Source organism: Dufourea novaeangliae, unplaced genomic scaffold, assembly GCF_001272555.1.
Source record: "Dufourea novaeangliae isolate 0120121106 unplaced genomic scaffold, ASM127255v1 scaffold19, whole genome shotgun sequence".
Taxonomy (NCBI): Eukaryota; Metazoa; Arthropoda; class Insecta; order Hymenoptera; family Halictidae; genus Dufourea; species Dufourea novaeangliae.
This window is the reverse complement of record NW_015373889.1, coordinates 294,835-315,084: the sequence shown is the minus strand read 5'-3', so window position 1 is coordinate 315,084 and position 20,250 is coordinate 294,835. Positions and strand designations below refer to the sequence as shown.

General features: G+C 36.7%; 2 protein-coding genes across 3 annotated transcripts; one reads left to right on the top strand and one right to left on the bottom strand.

Moving 5' to 3' along the window:
• Nucleotides 1-5,111: 5,111 nt before the first annotated feature.
• LOC107185679 (ran-binding protein 9) lies at nt 5,112-12,509 on the bottom strand. 2 transcript variants are annotated; one of them, XM_015573420.1, is made up of 8 exons: nt 12,305-12,509; nt 9,248-9,603; nt 8,980-9,167; nt 8,366-8,478; nt 7,880-8,302; nt 7,393-7,713; nt 6,678-6,861; nt 5,112-5,822 (listed from the first exon to the last, which is right to left on the bottom strand). In XM_015573420.1, exons 1-7 carry the CDS (start codon nt 12,501-12,503, stop codon nt 6,728-6,730), a joined length of 1,734 nt encoding a protein of 577 aa, XP_015428906.1. In that variant the 5' UTR covers nt 12,504-12,509; the 3' UTR covers nt 5,112-5,822; nt 6,678-6,727. The 2 variants fall into 2 exon arrangements, with proteins under 2 accessions (XP_015428906.1, XP_015428914.1); XM_015573428.1 differs by having other exon boundaries at nt 5,809-5,832.
• A 3,211-nt stretch (nt 12,510-15,720) lies between these two features.
• LOC107185694 (muscle-specific protein 20) lies at nt 15,721-18,875 on the top strand. Its single transcript, XM_015573441.1, has 4 exons — nt 15,721-15,811; nt 16,538-16,749; nt 16,821-16,941; nt 18,570-18,875. The coding sequence occupies exons 1-4, from the start codon at nt 15,740-15,742 to the stop codon at nt 18,759-18,761; spliced, it is 597 nt and encodes a 198-aa protein (XP_015428927.1). The 5' UTR covers nt 15,721-15,739; the 3' UTR covers nt 18,762-18,875.
• Nucleotides 18,876-20,250: the final 1,375 nt, after the last annotated feature.

Here is a 20,250-nt window from a genome sequence, read left to right as displayed (position 1 = left end):
CCCTGCTGGGCTCCGGTGCACGACTGAAGCGCCCTCTCGCCCCGCCCCGGAGGCGCAGCGGCGCTCACGGCCGGCGATGCTACGACACGGGACGTCGATCGATCCGCCACACCGACTGGCCCCCCACCGGACCCTGGAGGGGGCGGGGAGGGGCGGGAGGGCGTAGAGCGCATGCGCGGGGATTCTGACCCGCTGCTCGAGAGGGATTCGAGGGATCGAGAGATTCTCGAGAATTTGAATTTTTCAGAAACCCGGCTCGGTGGCCACCGACGACGAGGTCCGAGGGATGCGATGATCGGTGGTGTCGATCCGGACCCGAACTAGGGTAAACGCACCAATGAATGAAGCGTTGAGAGATTTTGTAACTAATCAAGTTGAATTTTAAGTGGTCGTAATATTAACGAATATTTAGCATATGAAAATTAGATCGTTTAATATTTGTATCCTTTTCTATCGTATAGACTGCAATTTTAAAAACTGGACAAATGTATTTAATTGAATTAAAAAGAGAGATAAATGGGGAATGACAGTTTCCAGTATTTCTGGAGGTTAAGCCGAGGCGTACAATGAAAGTAAAACTGGGCCCAAAGTAGACTAGGTCTGAGTTAGTGGGTTCGAATATTCAAGGAAAACTAACTACCGAAATATTCGAGTAGCTTGAGAGGGCAGCTGGAGAGACTTAAAACATGATTTAGTTTGAGAATTTTCATTGGAGAAATTATAAACAATGAAAATTTCAAGTTAAAATATCGAATATTTAAATTGTCGATTTTTGGTGTAACAGGTTTTATGTCAAGTTTCCTGCTAAAGTCAAGTATCCAGGATTAAACTATTGTTCATCAGAGTACTAATGTCCCTGTAAAGTGCTACTCAGGATTATGTCGATATTCATAGCGGATCGACGCCATTAATGGCATTTACGTCCAACCAGAACTGATGGTCTCATATTAAGAACTTATGCCAGTATCTGATTGAAAGGGACAATAAGATAGAAGGTCTCATTCCTCCAACATCCAAGAAGATTAAGGGTCATATACGTTTTAAGTTAAAAGCTTGTAAGTGCATAAAAATAATTATGGTGGATTACGTTTAGGATTTTAGAAAAATTAAATTATAGTTAGTGGTCCAATCGAATATCTTTTCCAGCATTCATTTAACTTTTCATGAAATAGGTAAATAATTAATTTCATTCGTAAAACTTTTATTTTACTATATTCGGCACATTGTCATATGCGATAAGCGCATAAGCTTCAGAGCCTAGCCACCATTCATCCGTGAGCTTTAGTTGCAACGGTTTCCTTCCTCCTTTTTCTATTCTTGAAACCACCACCGGCTTATGGAGTTTCAAAGGCAGATTCAAGCCTTTTCCTTTTTAGTTGTCTCTTACGACAAGCAGGGATTACTGTAGGGTTATTCTTATCCACCCCTATATGAGATTATTATTACTACATGAGATGACATAACGCAACCTTATATTTTCTTAAGAAACTGAAAAACAATGAAATCACTTATTTTTTTTATCCACCATCAGTTATACAGTCCCTTGTAAAACAAAAGTACCGGAAGTAGATAATGTAACTACCTCTTATACACAACAGATGATAAAGCAGATTCAGAAAACAATTGTCGATAATATAAATATCTGTACAAGCATCCGAAGGTAATCACTAATTTGAAAAATCACGATGTAAATTTCAAAAGTGCAGACTGTATAACAATCTATAAGATAATTACTTTAAAAAATGGTGTACTTACAAGCACAAAATCAAAGTATAAAATATGTTAACATTTCTGAAAAACCAAAAGTTCCATACAATAGCTGGTTTTAATTGAGACATCTGTAAATAATAAAAAAACAGAGTACTACCTCGTTTCGAACTTCCCGAGAAACGGACAAAACTCGCAGGATCATTATCGAAATGAGTGACAGAAACGGTATTCAACCAACAATATCTCCAAATCATACTGTATTATTCGCAAGATACTCGTGGCTTTCTACTTATAGTACAGAAAAACGTTTTTTAACACTACGTCATCAAATTTCTCCATTGAATTCCATTCAGAATCAACGAATTCCATACTCTCACTCGTGCACACTTTACTCTTCGTCGATCATTCATTCACAGATTCGACATTATGTCTTGCATATAAGGATGACTCGCACAAAGTGTCACGTGCTATTGTCTCCCAAACTATTCACAATAGCACCAAACGTTTCTTTTTTTGTATTTTACAATTTTCTAGTAACTTCGTTTTCCATCAATGATACTGCAGTGATAAAATACCATATTCTACTGTACGATACCATACTACATGATATGGTACCAATGATACCACAGTGACACGGTACCATTCTAATATACAAGGTACTATTCTAACACATACATCCCAAGGGTACCACAGTGGTACCATTTCAGTACATGTATGTCAACGATACCATACAGTTGTTAAATACCATTAGGCTACGTAGAATATCACTGTTGTCACACACTATTACAATAACACTTTAACATACGGGGTACCAATTGTTCTATGTGGTACCACTGGTGAACAACGGGAACTGTACCAGAAAACTTTTAAATTTATAAAAAAAAAAAGAAAAAGAATTTGGTGCTACATCAAACAACTTCTGATCGATAGCACTTAACACTTGTTCGGACTCATCCTATATTGTGTATGAAAACGTACAACACACATACAGGCCTTACCGATATGTGTGCCCATATAGATGATTTTACATGCGTAAAATAATGAAACTTTGCTTATATCTCACGCGTACGCTAATCATATGATTACTTTTTTCGTTTTTTCATTTATACACATATACATGTTTAGGATTTTATATATATATACCTTTAGAGGTATATATATATATACCTCTACATAGATGCGTACGTATACACGCATACATATACACACATATAATATGTATATGTATACGCATGACGTATTATAATAATAATACACTATGTCGCATATAAAAAACAATTACTTATCATAGAATACAAGATTGTTACGTACATATACGTACGCATATGCATACACACATATATGTAAATACACATATACATATGAAACGTACATGCATTTATGTATATATGTGTATATATTCTTTTTATCATTAATTTGTTCACTTTAATTAAATTGAGTGTCAATTTTTTCATCGTCGTCGTATTGTTATTAGTACTGTTAGTTATTATTATAATTATCGTTAGTATTATTATACATATATCGCTGCTTCCTATGGTTTTGTTTCGTCCGATATTGTTCTCATCGTTCTCTCGTTCCGCAATCAAAATTTTTGCTTCTTTGATAAACAAAAAAATTTCAATAAAACAACCTTAAAGAAGTTTATAATCTACGACCACTGTTAATTTAAAAATTCTTTAAAGAGTCGATTAAAGTGTTTCTTTTTGTTAAAAAAATAAGGTTTTGGGTGTCACTTTTGCTATAAAAATTCGTATTCGTTTATACGTTTCTAATTTTGCACGCAGTCGAGAGAACGTGTTCTTTGATTATGGATTTTCGTACCACGTCAAGTATAAAAATTATTCAACTTTATTTAAACAAGAACATTTTGCACGAACTTATTCTAAATACGAAATTCAATTTTCCGAAAAATCTCGTTTCGTTTCAAAAACACGCTAGAAATTAATTAAAAAGACCTCGAAGACGAACAGGTGTAATCTTTAACGAAACAGAAGAAAACAGACAGAAATATAAAACACCGCTTATTTTACAACGTTCTTTTTAATTATGCAACTTTTATTATCATTGTATAACTGTCATAATATTCGATTTTTTTTTTACAATTATTCAGAATCATCAAGTTTGCATCGATATTTCATCACTCAATGTTTCTTTTTTTCTCTCTCGAAGTTCCTCGTAATCACACGATATTATCACTAACGCACGATATATATATATTTTTCTTCTTATTACGCAAAAATAAAAAATCGAACGGAAGAACATAACAATTGCTTGATGACGATCACGGTCGATTGGGTGGATCCAAAAGAGAAAAAAAATATAGAAAAAAAAAATGTCCAATCGATGAGAACTCGAAAGTGTTCTCGTAACAATAGAAAATAGTAAAAATTTACAATTAAAAAAAAAAAAGCAAGAAATACCAAAAATATATATAGTCGTTTAAAAATGGTCGTTATTGCTTCGTCGTTTATTTGTCGGTTATACGCGATCGAAGTTAGAACGAAATTCGTACGGTGTTTGCCTACCGAAACCGTTATTTAATTTCATTTTTTTTCCTTTTGTTATCTCTCCTAGCTTAATCACAATGACAAGTAATCGAAGAATAATTCTTTTATCTTTTATTTCACCGTGTTTTCGTTTTTGTTTTCTTCTCTTCACCTTTTACGCTTTAAGAGCTAACAATTGATACAAAAATCGACTCGTTGACGACACGATTAGAAAGGCTATCCAAGAATACTCGACGGGGATTAATAATACAATCGTTTTTAAGAATTTGTCAGACGAGACTTTTCTCGTTGGATCGTTACTTTTCTCTTTCGATAAAAAAGTGTCTCTTCTGATGACCTGGGGGACGATGTGACGCGACTTTAAATCCGCTTCTTAAAAGACGAATGAAAAAAAAAAATAAAAATAAAATCAAGCTACGACGAGGAAAGGTGGCAATGAGAAGGGGGGGGGGGGTTACGATTAAATAAAAACTAAAATTTCTTGTTATCAAGTAAATCAAACTTAACGAGATGACACGTACAATTAACATAAAAACTAAAATTTCACGAGCAAATATTAATGCCAAATGGGAGTTTGAGAAACAGAGACTGGCAATGATGCTGAACTTATTGTCATTGAAAAATTTCGAAAAGATTTGTGTACTGAAAATTATCAATTCAAACGGAATCAAATTTATCGGCATCGTTGTTGGAGTAGCGAAAAGGCAACAATGTCAGGAAACAAGAGAATAAGGTTATCGAATGATGTGTTTTAAGTATGCGATAAAACAGGTGAAAAACCTACCTGAAAGGTTATGATAATGACGATAGGTGTGTGATGAAGGGAGTGAGGAAACTAGCTCGAGACCGATGATGTAACGGTTGACAAGAGAAAACGAGAAAAGATTCGTCTCGATTGGCAGATGTTTGAAACATTATCTTCCATTTTTGTTTTATTTCGTATCTTCTTCCTCCATCGTCATCTTCGTCCTTGTTTTCCGTCTCTGAACGTCTCAGCCACAACTTCATTTTACATCTTCAAAAATGGGAGTCTTCTGCGGTGCTTTATCCATCTACAACTTCAATGAAAAATATCCCTTCTTTCAGACCTTGCCTTCTCTGCTACCATTCATCATTATGTTTCATTCTGTCAAGTGTTATCTATAGCTTCTCAACCTCCATCCGCTACATTTTGATCTTAACCTCTTTAGTCCGCTTTTAATCTGTGTTCTTCTTACATGGTTTCCTAAGTATGCTTTCACTGATCGTTATTAAAAACATGTCGATCTTCGCGTTTAGCCCAGACCTCTGCTGTGATCAATCGGGCTTGATATCTATATATATAAATATATATATATATATATATATAGGTTAAACGCCGGCAGTTTTGCCATCCTCGTCTCCTGTGTCCCCGTTGCCGTAAACGCTGTGTTTATAACATTTTTTGGTGGGTTTCGCGAGCGTGTGTAATATGTATTCGTTTTGTTTTTATGTGTTTAGGTATACGTGTGAGATCGAACCAGAGATCCAACTGCCGATCGGAGTGGACTCTAGCTGAAGAGGCACGCGATGTCGCGACGTTGTTGCTGCAAGAGTATTATCTGCTCCACGTTCCGTCTCCACATCCTGGAACAAACTTTGTTCGGTTATTCCAAATCGCTCGTAGTTCAGGCAGAATCAACCGGTCCACTTAACACTTTTCCACCTAGACCCCTGCTAGTAGGCTTTTTAATATACATAGCTGCAGGAGCCTATTGATTTTTCTTTACATAAGAACTAAAAAAGAAATTGTTATCGGTTCACTGTAGTTGTCCAATGTATAATGATAGGACATAGGATGGACATTTTTTTTTTTTTGTAAAATGTAAATACTGGTTTAAGTAAAAGGTCTCTGCGGAGTCCAGGGCTAATTGATACCTCAAGAGATATTAACATCTAATGATTAAAAAATTGTTATTCTTGAATCACTCACATTTACTTTGAAACAGCATTAAACAGTAGATAATAGCCTTGATATATTCTATTTTGTTGATAGTGTGAACTATAAAACAGTTACACGAGATAACCTTAAAAATTCACACGAAAAGTAAAGGGACCGTATGACCAACATGCAAAGAAATTGTTGAAATCAGACTCAAGACGACAGACGGATAACTAAACAAAAATTCCAATGCTTTATTCTTTTTACAAGAATGGATATACTTTATTCTTAGCGATGAACAAAATTAATAAATGTATTTCATTTAAATTACGTACGATATCTTTCTCTTTTTATCACAAAATATAGCTTAATTTAAAGGTACCGAGATGGTGTTCTCGTTAACAATCTTTCATTCATTTAACTTAATAACGAACCGCGCACACCATTAACTGTGCTCGCATCAACCTTCTTTCGTTTTGTCAATTGTACAATCGGGTATCAATTATCCCTAGTCAGTTGCGATCGGCGCGTAATGAACGCATTTAAGGGCAATTACTAACCAAACTCGAGCCGGCAGAAGAAGCAGACGTGGCAGCAGGTGTAGGCACCGTCAATATTGGATGATATTGTCTACATCCGCGAAGCCGCATGCCCCAAGACCAGCACGGGACATTAGCCGTACGAGTTCCCTTGCGTGTGACGCAGCGACTTCCAACGGTGGTCGTCGTGGCAAGTTACTCGATTCTGAAATCACATTTAAACGGTCAAGATTAAGTATCAGAATTCTTTCATTTCTTGCAAAACATTATATATAAGAGAAGCACCAGCACAATAATCTGTTTCTAACAAATATGAACCTGGCAAAAGTCATGACAAAGATATGATGGAATTACATTTTGACTGAAAACTTTTGGCAGTCATTGTATGTGTATGGGGCTACCAAAATCTTTTAAGTGTTTATGGCCTCTGAAGGTCTTAATTCGGCTTTCGACATACTAGCTTCTACCCAAATCCACAGTCATAGACGTTTATGTATAAAAACAAAAATCCGACAGAAACTTATTTCCTTCGTAAAGGGTATTGTTGGATTTTAGTTACTGGGTCTTATAAATGCATGAACACCAGCAGCTTAATTATCATGTATGTCACATCAGAGCAGAGAACATGTGCTTGCATGAATATATGTACATGTTGCTTGACTGATCTCTTCTTTATGCCTTCGACGCGACTCAAATTCTAATTTATACCCAGCGAATAGGACAAAAAATATCTTACCGAGTATGGCGGAATTAAGTCTTGCGCAAACTGTTTCTCTCTGTTGTGGATCTAGCTGCCATCCAACCGGCGAGGTCCACGGATTCGCGTAAGCGAGAAGACTGAACGCGTCTTGGAGCATTTTTTTATTGCTTTCATTTTTCCCGTGTTGTTGCCGCAGGTGTATCGACTGAGAGTATAGCTGTCTGCCGAATTCGAGCATTTTCTCGATCGCTTGCTTGTCACCGCCACACAGCTGTTTCTTGGTACCCTTATTCGATGTGTTTTCTGGATTGCAACTACCGTTTTGTTGCTGTTGAGTTTGATTAGTATTGTCGATCTCTGGAAGCAAGTGGAATTTCCGTTATGGAGTATCGTACGTTCATCGTGTTATCCAAAACTTGTAGAAAAAATAGGACAGTGTTAACAGTAGAGGTTATGTGTCTCAGGACAAGATAGTCTACATAGTGCTTTTAACAGATTTAGAAAGAAAAGAAGAACAGCTCACCCATGTCAACGTCCTCTCCATTCTGACACTTGTATCCGTTAGTGTTCAGATCGCCATTCTGGTAGCCGTTATTGTTTCTCATACCGTTTACAATATTCTCCTCCATATCTACATCGTCCTCGATCTGCCCGTTGACAAACTGTTGCTCGGTGGAACCGTTCAACGCGTTGGTAATGTTCATCTCCTCGACGTTGCCGTTCGTTGAGGACTTGGTGTAAGCCTTTGTAGACTGTATGACACTAGTTTGATTAACACTGGAATTTTGGCAGACCTCAGAGTCACTTCCGTTCACCATTTCGACGAACTGTCGGCACTTCAAGGCAAAAAGAAGATTGGAGTCTCTCTCGAGAAGGCCGGGGTACAGTCGACTGGTCAACTCGATGGCTTCACCCATTCTGCCTGCCAGTACTAACTTTAAAATTCCTGAAACAACGAAAGAAAATTAACCTACCTCTGTTTTTCAATCGTATCACGAGCAATGCTTACTTTGTCTATTTTTTATGGAGTTAAAATCTTCCACGAACACCTGACCGGTACTATTGGCGAATGCCTCGGCAGTGGCGCAGTAACCATGATGGACCAAATATGTTGATACCATTCTGTAAAAAATAAAAAAAAATAAAATTGTTTTATAACAGGGCAGAGACTGTTGTCAATATATGTATGTATATATTTTTGAATCTGAATAAAAAGTTACTTTCATAACATAAAACTTTCGCAATAAGAAACACGATACTCTGTTTTCAGATTGTATATTAACTACTGGACATGGGAATGGAAAAACTTGATGCATTTTTTAATCTTAAATCGTTCTAAAGGAACCATATTGTATGTTGATACTTAAATATATATATATATAAAAAAAAAGAAAAAAATATTTCAACTATTTTTAGTGATCTTACTAGTTCAGAAACATTCTGCTACTCCTGTATTTCGTACTTAAATCGCCTGACTGCTAAAAATGATGACAATTATAAAAATATAAAGTAATTCGTAAAGTTGCTTACGTTTCCTAATATTGGTATATCATCAAACAGACATTAAATAACGTCTACTTAAACAGAATATTAACGCACAGAGTACGAGACAGTGGGGCTTACTTGTGAAGAACTGCTTGCCACTGACCCTGTCCGTGATCTGGCGTTGGATAGTTTATAATCTGTAATCTTGTTTTGACACGGAGTTCGTTAAGCATGTCGTCGATATCAAAGACAAATGGTTCTTGCCCGAAATTTGCATCTACCACTTCTCCTGGCGTTTGAAGACCCACTGTTGGATACAAATTTGGCTGTAAAAAAAGAAGCAATAAGACCTATGAATGACTAATACTAATATATTTTGTAAAACAATGAAGAATTGGTCACGCACTGGAAGATCTGTGAATGCGATACCAAGATGGTGTCCATTTTTTGTGTAAAAGGCAGTGTTATTGACAAGATTTACACCACAGCCAATTACATCTCCAGTAGTGAAAGTTGGACCATAAGGTTGTCCTGTTCCCGAAGAACAAAAGCTGTGCCCATCATCACCATGATATCCGTATGAGTGCTTATCCCAGCCTGGCAGCCTGTTTACATTGACTCCATGTGCAGAGAGACCAATACCCATATACCCGTCTCTACCTTTACTGACAATCTTCACCTCAAAGTAATAAAGACCGCATGCTGCTGGTATTGAATGTGTTGTACGTACACTCGCTGCATCCTTGTGAGTCTTTCCATAGCCTGAAACAAAAGCATTATCACCTATCAGATTGATAATAGAAAAATCAATGAAGTTATCAGTGATACATACAGAGATCCATAGTAGAATAAATAACTATTATCTCTTTAAGTTATTAGTGTAACATTAACAAGCAGATGCTGCTTTTAAACGCTTGATGATTTAAATAAAACCCCTATTCGGAAAATTTGGTATATATTTTTTTATTATAAAATAATTATAGTTACTTTCTTACATATAAATATTAACATTCACTTGGTTTAGAAGAAATAGAAATTCGTTAATTTTATTTAACTATTTTATATAAAGATTCGTATGTAGAATGTTTAGAATGTAAATTTTAAGTAGTAAGAACAGAACCTGATGAATATTACCTTGTTATATTGTATCCAGACGTTTATTTTCACAAATTGCTCTGGTGAATTATTTATTCCTTTAGTGCCTCCAATAAAAGAATTGAAATTTTTACAATTAACGAAAAATACATATGACTTTACTGATAATAATTATTATAACTAATACAGCATCTAATACTTTATGTTGTTTGGATTGTTGATTCCACATATTAATCAAGAAAAAATAAAATAATTTGATTAACATGAAATATTAATATTTATTTTATCGACAATTAAATACCTTACGTGTTTTATAAAAATTTATTGAGTTTTTCGTGTATTTATTCCAATCATAACAGTATTTTTCGAATAATTATGTAAGTATTAATTGCATCAAGTATTACATATATCAATTGGACATCACTCACAGAGGGAATTAATTTATTACATACATTTTTTGATACTTTTAAAAAAATATAACAGTGGTAATATAAGTGGGAGAGGGAAGGAATATCAATTGTTATTAGATTTATTAATTGTCCTTGATGTTGTTTCTAAAAATTTTTCGATTTGTATTTTAAAAATAAGCATAAGAATGCAAAATACAAATAGTGTAAAAGATTAAACACAGAACAAAATTGTTGGATCAACTTTCCATATTTTTTTATTCATCATAGAAATTGTTAAACAATATAAATAGTCAAGCTGCAGCATTAATTATACTGTAGCCATGATAAATTTACTCTTATTTAAATCCTGAAAAAAAAATTAAAATGCACATATTAATTCATTATTTTAATATAAAACATTAAGTAATAAAGTATACCAATAGTTACAGTAAACATATCAACAATTTTTATCATAAATCTTTAACATTTTATCACCAATTTACACGAAGTTTAGTAGAAACAAATAATTAGATTGTGGATATTTGTACAGACACAGGTTCTTGTAGATTAGTTTATAGGAACTGAATTTAGAAATTACAAGATTTTGCACACAGTTCAAATAAAATCAGTTTTTCATTGGATTTGAGTAAATTGTTTACTGAACTATATTTTAGACAATTATGAGTATATGTATGTATACATGCACGAAATCTGTAGGACTAACAATGATAAACAGTGTATTTTAATGTTGTGTATCCTTTTAAAAAAATCTCAATTGTTTTTAATTTCATTAATAACAGTGCTGAGAATTGATTTATAAATTGTTCTCACCTACAGAACATAAAATGGATTTCTCTCGATAAATTCTGTTAAATAACAATAATAAAGAACATATACCGGACGAAAAGTTAATTGTAAACAATGTTAAAAACAATAAATCAACAAAATCAGAATTTGAGTTCTTTATATCAGACTGCAGATTTTATACATTTATGATACACACGAATGTGTACAGTGCTATGAAATAAAATAATAAACAAGCCATTCGTATTAATCCATGCGACATCTGTAATTCATTTTTCATCCAACGAATTACCATTTACCACCTCCCACATTCATGAATTAATCTACACGCACATCATTATGCGTAAACATCCGCAGTCTATTTACGCCTCGGCCCTAACGCATTATCAACCGTAAAACAATAGAAAAATAAAACACGTCTTCTATTAAATCTACGAAATCTCGTTTAAAAAAAAGGGGGGGAAAACAAACAATGTAAATCGACACGTTGCAATGCGGCAATACCAAAGGCCACCACGCGTGGGGGAACAACAATTTCGATTGTTTTAAAACACAAAATATGTAAACTTGGAAATTAATCTACGACGAAGATGGGACGCAAGGGAGGGAGGTCAACGGAGGGACCGAGAGGAAGGGAGAATCAAAGATAGAGGGAGCAAGAGACAGAGACAGAGAGAGAGAAAAGTAACTGTTCAAACATCGCAGCTGTCACTGTCATTGCGTCTTCCCTACGCAGATTCAATGTTTTTTCTCCCCATGAATTTCAAGTAAAAACGATCAGTTTCCAGGGTCGTAATCCTACGGTGATGATCCGCGAATAGGTGGATATATACTGACAGTATATCTAGAAACATAATGGTGAACACAAGACGATTCGGGGAGAAAGTTTGATCAGAGACCATGACCGATCAGCTGATTCCTTTGTTTAGGTCGCTGACACACGCGAAACGGAGCCCTGCCATTTTCAATCGATATCCCACGGACCCGTCAACGATTCGTCCGTGTCGGGGCTGACGATCGAATCCGATTGGCCGGGGTTCCGTTACATCTCGATCCTTTGCACGCGAGGAAATATCCCAGACGGGATCGAAACACAACACGAGAAACTGAACCCGTGAACACAGAAATGCAAACACAAACGATCGTAGAAGGGAAGTTGATCGAAACCCTCTTACCTTTGTAGTGAACACGAAGATTGTTTTGGGAGAGGCCGATGAAGGTGTACTTGTCCTTGGGGCTCCAGGATCTTGGCAACGGTGTCTCCTCCTCGTTAACCATCGGATAAAGTATCTTTAAGGGATCGACGGGCTGATTTTGCCCGGGATTCGACTGCGAAACCTCCATAACACTCCGTTCCTCGCTGGTGGCGGCCATCTTTCCTCTGAGCAGCCCCACTACTCTCGGCCCGTGGACTGTACTTCCTCTAACTGCGCAACACTCCTGCGCAACACAGCCTTACCCTTCCACTGCAGGGCTCGGCGGAAAATATCAAAGCGTAGATAACAGCACGTGTCGGTGATAATTTCAGATTGGTCTGTACCGCCGTCTGGCGATTGGATACGGTACTTTTCAGTGATTTTCCTTTAGTGACAATTATAATTGTTTTTGGAGCACTGTTACTAGACTTTGAAATATTACGAATGATCGATGTCAGAGCCATGTATAATAGACTGCGCGGTCTTATGGTAGGGACGAAGTTGACATAGGAGAGAGAGGACAATAACTAAAGTAGCTTCCCTCTCAGCTAAACTTCTGAAAACCGCCATGCTCCGAATTGGATGAAATTTTCAAAATAGGTTGTTTCTTGACAGAAATGATGATTGCGAGAAGGATTTTTGGCGACTCGAAAAGTTTTTATGTCGTTTGAGTATCATTCCCTACCTTACCGACATAATTTATTATAGTGAACGAACCTTTTCAAATAAATAATCACCGTGATTAGGCATACTTCGGACAGAGTAGAAAGTCGTCTGTTGTTTTGGGGGAGGGGCGGCAGTTCTATGGTAATCACTGATAAATGGCATATGGTGTTGAATATGGTCAAGAGACGTTACTGGAATCTAGAAGGCGCTCGTTGTATATTCTCGCGGGTAATTTGAAATATTCAACTTTCTATCAAATATTCTTGTTTAGAACATTCCCTTAGTTACTGTCAAAGAGTCTGTAGAAATTGTGTAAACTATAAATTGTAAATTATAAGAAGTAATGATTAAATAATAATTGTTATTCTGAAAGTTTAGTAATTTCTGGAAGATTTATAGAAATAAATTAAAAAATAAAATTACATTTCCGCTAAAATGGAGGATGTGGTAGCGTCATCTATAACAAAATGCTCAAACTTCTAACGAACTAATACTCACTTTTTTTCGTAAGGTGATGCAACGTTACTATTCTAGTATCCAGAATTAAAAAAGATGGATAGCGCTATCTAGTGAAAGGAATTAATATTAGTTGGCTAGTAGCTTGAGCATTTTGCCGTAGATCGCGCTGATAAGTCACTTTGGCCAATTTTCGGTTGTGTAAAAACAAATTAATTGATAATTAAAAACGTCATGAACGTTAATGTTTTATATACAATACCTATGTAACGGAAATAGCGGACAATGTGATACCATTGGATGCTAATTGATCATATCACACTAAAAAGTGAATTACAGGAACATTATTTAGGATTAAATAATCAAAAGCCTTAGTTAACCTAGAAAGATTACTGTTCAAAAAATCTACAAGTAATCATTAAAATATATAGACTAGCAGTAATTAGTAATAAAGTAATTCTCAAACTAATTCCAGTAATAATTTCCAAAACTATTGATTCCAAAGTTTCTAATAACTTAAAGGTTCCCTAAATCGCCAATTTTCATCAAATTTTACGGCCAGATTCCTCGACATCCTCGTAACATCGTACAAATGATGAGGAGGCCCGGTAATAATAGAATACCTTGAATACCACCTGCGCCAGCGAACGCATATTATGAAAATAATTAATCACGACGGGCGCAAAGATTTAATTTTGGACAATTCGTGTATGAATCGTGGGTGCAGGACGTGGTCGTGAGACTCGGAAAATCTTTGGAACTCGAAGAGCTGCGATCACGAGGAGTAGCGGAGGCAGCGAATTGGAGATACACAGGACGCAACGAATTATATTTAAACCTGACTCAGTAGTCCAACGATTCCGCCAATGAAATGATCTTTCTTATTCATTCCGTGCTTAATAGATCCGTTGATCGTTCGATCGTCCGTTATCACGACCATAGGCGAAATCTGGGGGCGACAGGGGGAGCCACGTGACACATGGCCGCCCTCTAAGTGGTGACTTTAGCCATAGGCCTTGGCCCTGTGTGTCTCGGATCCCGTGCTGTCCTCGGCTCCGCGTGAATTCAAAAAGTGGATCGTGTAATAATAACCTGGCCTATATAGCGGGGCCACTATTTACAGAAAAAACATGCGGCACTTTACGCAACCGAATTGCCTTTCCCATTCCATTTCTTTCTCTTAGGCCTCCAAACTGGCTGGAGCAAAACCAGGAAGGGTTTGATAAGTATCGTGGACTTTGGTACTCAATTCGGAGAGTTGGATGGTTATAGTGTGGTCTTGGTTGAATTTTCATCTTGGCATCTGGAAGACACTCCAATGGACTTGGAGAATCTTGGGAATATTCGAGGATTTTAATTGCAGACATTCTCACATAGTAGCTAACGTTATTCTCTAGAAAATAGATTGGAGAATTCGTCTGGTGTACACCTGGATTCCGTAATGTCTGTGGAATGATCGTAACCTCGATTTGAGTATTTAAAGATTAACAATAATAGAGAAATATTCATGTCTCACTGTAATTTCATGGAAACGTTTTTCATGGAAAATTCAGAACCAGAAAAAGCGATGGCAAATGGATGGTACCGAACGTGTTTACATCAAGTAGAAATAGTCAACAAGAGCCAGACTGGTACTACTGATCGGAACCAGCTGCTATACGTTCAAGGAACATTCCAATTCGATTCTTTCGAAAGCAAACAAAATTTATTCTACATTTCTCACTTATTTTTCTACGTACACTCACATTCTATACAGGGTGGGAATTTAATACACCGCGAAATGGGGTGATAGTTTACAGAATGGCGTTCTGAAAGTATGGATAATTATCGGAATAAAGTGTTTCTAAAATTGAAAATGGTAAAATTATTAACCACAACTACCCCATCATACTTTCGTTTTTATGGGGTGATAGTTTACAGAATGGCGTTCTGAAAGTATGGATAATTATCGGAATAAAGTGTTTCCAAAATTGAAAATGGTGAAATTATTAACCACAACTACCCCATCATACTTTCGTTCGACGAGCTTGGCAGCCGTGATTTTGGAAATCCTACGTGACGCCCCCCTGTCCAACTGAATAAGTCGCTAATATTAGATTCCCTGAAAACCGTGGAAATAACGTACACACAGACACGGTCGACCCACACGCCGCCGTGGTCGTCTTTTTTTGACGTATGCCACCAGGGTGGTGAAACACACACGAACACCACCCGTGTTGGACAGTCTACTTCGAAGCGTGGGCCGTATTCCCGCCATCCGTCGCCGGTATAAGAGGGGCCGGGGCTCGGCCCATGCACTTCAGTCCACTCAAAGAAACACTACAACGTGCAACGATGGCCCTCGAACGTCAAGTGCGCGCCAAGGTACGGCCCTAATCGCGACCATTTTGTGCATCGATCGTGTATAACTGTCACAGGATCGTGAGAGTGCTGAATTGCTGGAAGAGTTCATCTTTTTGGGAACATTCTCAGTGACTTGTGATCTTATTCGCCTGGACCCAAAGCTGGGCCTAACTGAGACCAGACCTGAACGGAACGTAGACCTAACTGTGACCAAATTTGGAACTGGAAATTTTCACTTGGAATTAACTGAGATGAGACTTGGATACGACGCAGACATGACAGAGACCAAACTTAAGTAGCATCTAGACTTAACGAAGACCAAACTTAGGAACTTTCTAGACCTAACCGAGATCAAACTTAAGCTTTTTCTAGACTTAACGAAGACCAATGTTAGGCAACATTTAGACCTAAGAAAGACCAAATTGAGGCAGGACCTAGACTTAACGAAGACCAATGTTAGAAAACGTCTCCTAACGAAGACCATACTTAGGCAATACAGAGACCTAATCAATGCCACGACTGGACACAGTTCAGACTGACTTTGAACCTAGACATAATCTAGGCCTAACAAAGGATATTGCTACATACTATTCAGACCTAATGACGATGAGACCTAGGTACAACCCAGACCTAATCAGGAGAAAATCAAGACAGAATCTAGATCAAATTAAGATGGAACTCAGACACAATCCAGATCTAACTATGATTTAATAGTTCCTACAGATTTTCTTTTCATCATTGCTATAGATCGCGGCGAAGCGTAATCCGGAACAGGAGAAGGAAGCCCAGGAATGGATCGAATCCATTCTGGGAAAGAAATTCCCTGCTGGTGAGACGTTCGAGGATGTGCTCAAGGACGGACAGGTGTTGTGCCACCTGATGAACAAGATCGCCCCTGGATCGGTCACGAAGATCAACTCCTCCGGCGGTCAGTTCAAAATGATGGAGAACATCAACACGTGAGTAAATTTTTCATGTGAATTATTGTTGAATCTTTGGAATTACACTGATGAATGCTATTTTGCGCTAGGTTCCAGAAAGCTTTGAAGGATTATGGCGTGGACGACGTCGACGTGTTCCAAACAGTTGACTTGTGGGAGAAGAAGGACATCGCCCAAGTGATCACCACTCTGTTCGCTCTTGGTCGCACGGTAAGCTCAATTAACAACAAAATTCATGTTCACTGCCATTTTCGATCCAATTTTTGTTTATAATTCATCTGTTCAGCTTCCATCTTTCCTTCATTACAATTTGTAATTAATCTTTAATGTTACATTAATTTTCCTTAAGTTCCTTTTTTCGTCCATGTACGAATTGAAATTTGTTTATTCCTATTTTGGTAAAATGTTTTTCCTTTTATTTTTATGATTTTGTGCAATTTTTTTTCTACAAAAATTGATTTCCTCCATATTCTCGAGTTTACTTTTCCCTTTTATATGGAATATTTATTGTCAAAAGTAATTGGTAATCGTCGAAATTGGCTTTAAACTTGACTCTGATGTCATCGCATCACGAACTGTCTGACTATAAGCGACCAAAATCACTAGATCGTGGGGAATTCATTTATGCAGACGCGTGACAGTGGAACATCTCAATATTAAATCAGACAAAAATTTCATATCCTTGTGTTATAGTCTGTCGACCTAAAAAAAGGGGTAATGATTTGAATTCTGAATCATCTATGCAAATAATAGATAATGATAAATCCACATTTAATTCTCGGAGCATGAACTGTCAAAGCCCATGGTTGGGTCAATCGTGACCCATAACAAGATCACACAGACACGTAAATATTTATAAATAGTACGATGACTGTTTTCACTGATGAGTCTCAGGTGACCCGGTCATAGGAATACGAGGGTTAATATGCTCAAACTATGAAACCTAAACCTATAATAGTATCTCCACTTTCTCGATATTCCCAGACATACGAACACTCATATACTCAAAGTACAGTATTGCCCCTTAATAAGATCGCTGAATAAAGAAACATCCCCTCTAATAAAATTCCTAAATGATGATCATGGTTTGTCGCCACCTTCCACGTCATGTGATCGCAAAAACGTGTGAATTGCCCTGTATACCTAACATCAGTGGGTTCATCCTCCTTTCCTATTTTTCCAGACATATAAAGATCCATACAAAGTATCGAACCTAACCTTAATATTTCAAAATTCTCCACTTTCTCCAGACGTATAACCACAGGGTTAAACGTAAACCTGGTATTTCCACAGTATCCATGCTTCTAGTCATAAAAGTACCCATATGGTCAAAGTATTAAACACAATCTTAATACCTCCATTTTCTCCATAATCTCATATACATAATCACCCATGTAGTCAAAGCGCAACGAACCTAACCCTACTATTTCCACATTCTCTACTTTCCCAGATATACAAACACCTACATAACAAAACTATTAAACGTAGTCTCGTGTCTCCACTTATTTGATATTTTTAGATATACCATATTGTCTAAGTGTTAAATACATTCCTAATGCCACCATTTCCTCCATGATCCCATACAGCCAAAGAGTATCTCACCTAACCCTACGATCTCCACATTGTCCATTATTCCAGACATGCAAACTTTCATATAACCAAACTACTAAACGTAGTTTTAACGTCGCCATTTTTTTCATACTTCTAGACATAAAAGTATCCATAAATGGCCGAAGTGTTAAATACAATCCTAATACCTCCATTTCCTCTATAATTTATTAAATATGGTCAAAGTATCGAACCTAACCTTACCATCTCGACATTCTCCATTCTTCCAGACGTACAAGCACCCAGAATGGAAGGGACCTTACCTAGGACCGAAACCATCAGAGGAATGCAAACGTGAGTTCACGGAGGAACAGCTCCGATCCGGCGAGTCGGTGATCGGTCTCCAGGCTGGATCGAACAAGGGTGCCACCCAAGCCGGCCAAAGTCTCGGCGCGACCCGCAAGATCCTCCTTGGAAAGTAGAGACTCCGAACAGCGAACCTCCTCCCCATCTCCCCCCTTTTAGATTTCCCCTCGAAAATTTGTATTTTTTATGTACATGTATATATATAATATCAATATACACACACACAGAGACGTTATGTATTTATTTTGTATTTTATAACTGAATAATAATGATTATATTTATTATTTACGCCGTGGACATATGTTTTTTGCCTGATCTGGCGCGATGGCGGCGATGATTCACCCGTGAAAATTCGAGATATTCCCGACGTGTATCGCTAAAAATATAATATTACTTCGACGCACACACGGCCCAGACAACTGCAACCACACTGAGTACATATTTACAATAGCTGGCAGTGTTAAATGGAAACACGATCGCTGAAATTCTTGTCTTTTTGATACGCGGCCACACTAGATGATTTATCAGATGGATCGCGGGCGTTAAATGACGTTAAACGAGACCGAAATTGCGAATTTGTGGAAAGATCGGTTCCTGTGGACTGTCGACGTCACTTGGTGATTCATTTTTGCATTGTGGCGTGGGATTTACAGTATTTATTATGGATATTTATACGAATATTCACTTGTATAAGTGGTTTCACGAAAATTAGGATCATTTAAAGGTTAATTATTGTATGAGTGCATTGATTCTACAGTCAATAAATAAATTTTAATGATCCTCTTATATTATTTGGAGTTTCATTGAATCCTTTAATAGAGTAAATCAATTTGTCTTAATGTAGAGTAGGTTGTAAACAAGAGTAATCGACTATGATTTTACCAAAGTGAAATCTAATTTGTTTACCATTATTAGCCAAATTTTGTTCACAATGGGTTTCAATAGATTTATTTTTATTTTTAATTTGAACAAAATAATAATGATTATAATTATTAACATTATTATTATTTTACCTTTCCTTACTTCCCACTTAATAAAATGCTTAATAATACTTTAATAATTAATTCTATTTTAAAGTCTATAAATAAGCGTTTAATTTATTGTTTTCCATCTACTATTCAGATTAAATCGTACTCATCTCCACTTTAAGACAAACATCTTACTAACAGATACATTTAGGGGCATCAAGAAGGTACAATGAAAGAAAATCAAATTGAAATCCAACTCCGGCATGATGCAATGCCAGAAGATTTCATAAATTGAATCATAAGTTTATTGTATCTCTTAATTTATTCTCGCGATCCTCTGCCAAAGTGTCTTCATTTATCGAATATTCCGCAAGTTCCTCTATCATCGACTATTTCTGTACGAACAAGTGATAAAATAAATCCTGAGAGCGCCATCTGTGTACCAAAATGGCGGTGAACCACCGATTGTTAAGTGAGACGTAAAGAAATCTATTGCAGTATTCTCACGAATAAATATATTTATCGGCAAATCAATTACCAACAGTGATTAACGACTTATTTTATTTAAATAAAGTTCATTTAGTAAAATTTGTATTCCTAAGAAACCCAATAATAATGAAGTCTGTAGGATCACTTG

Excerpts from the sequence above, each read along its gene's own strand:
- LOC107185694 (XM_015573441.1), top strand. The coding sequence starts at position 15,740 with ATGCACTTCAGTCCACTCAAAGAAACACTACAACGTGCAACGATGGCC. Across the intron at positions 16,750-16,820 it reads ATGATGGAGAACATCAACAC|GTTCCAGAAAGCTTTGAAGG; the intron begins GTGAGTAAATTT and ends ATTTTGCGCTAG. Across the intron at positions 16,942-18,569 it reads TGTTCGCTCTTGGTCGCACG|ACGTACAAGCACCCAGAATG; the intron begins GTAAGCTCAATT and ends CCATTCTTCCAG.
- LOC107185679 (XM_015573420.1), bottom strand. The coding sequence starts at position 12,503 with ATGGCCGCCACCAGCGAGGAACGGAGTGTTATGGAGGTTTCGCAGTCG. Across the intron at positions 9,168-9,247 it reads TCGCATTCACAGATCTTCCA|CCAAATTTGTATCCAACAGT; the intron begins GTGCGTGACCAA and ends CTTTTTTTACAG. Across the intron at positions 6,862-7,392 it reads ACTTAATTCCGCCATACTCG|AATCGAGTAACTTGCCACGA; the intron begins GTAAGATATTTT and ends ATGTGATTTCAG.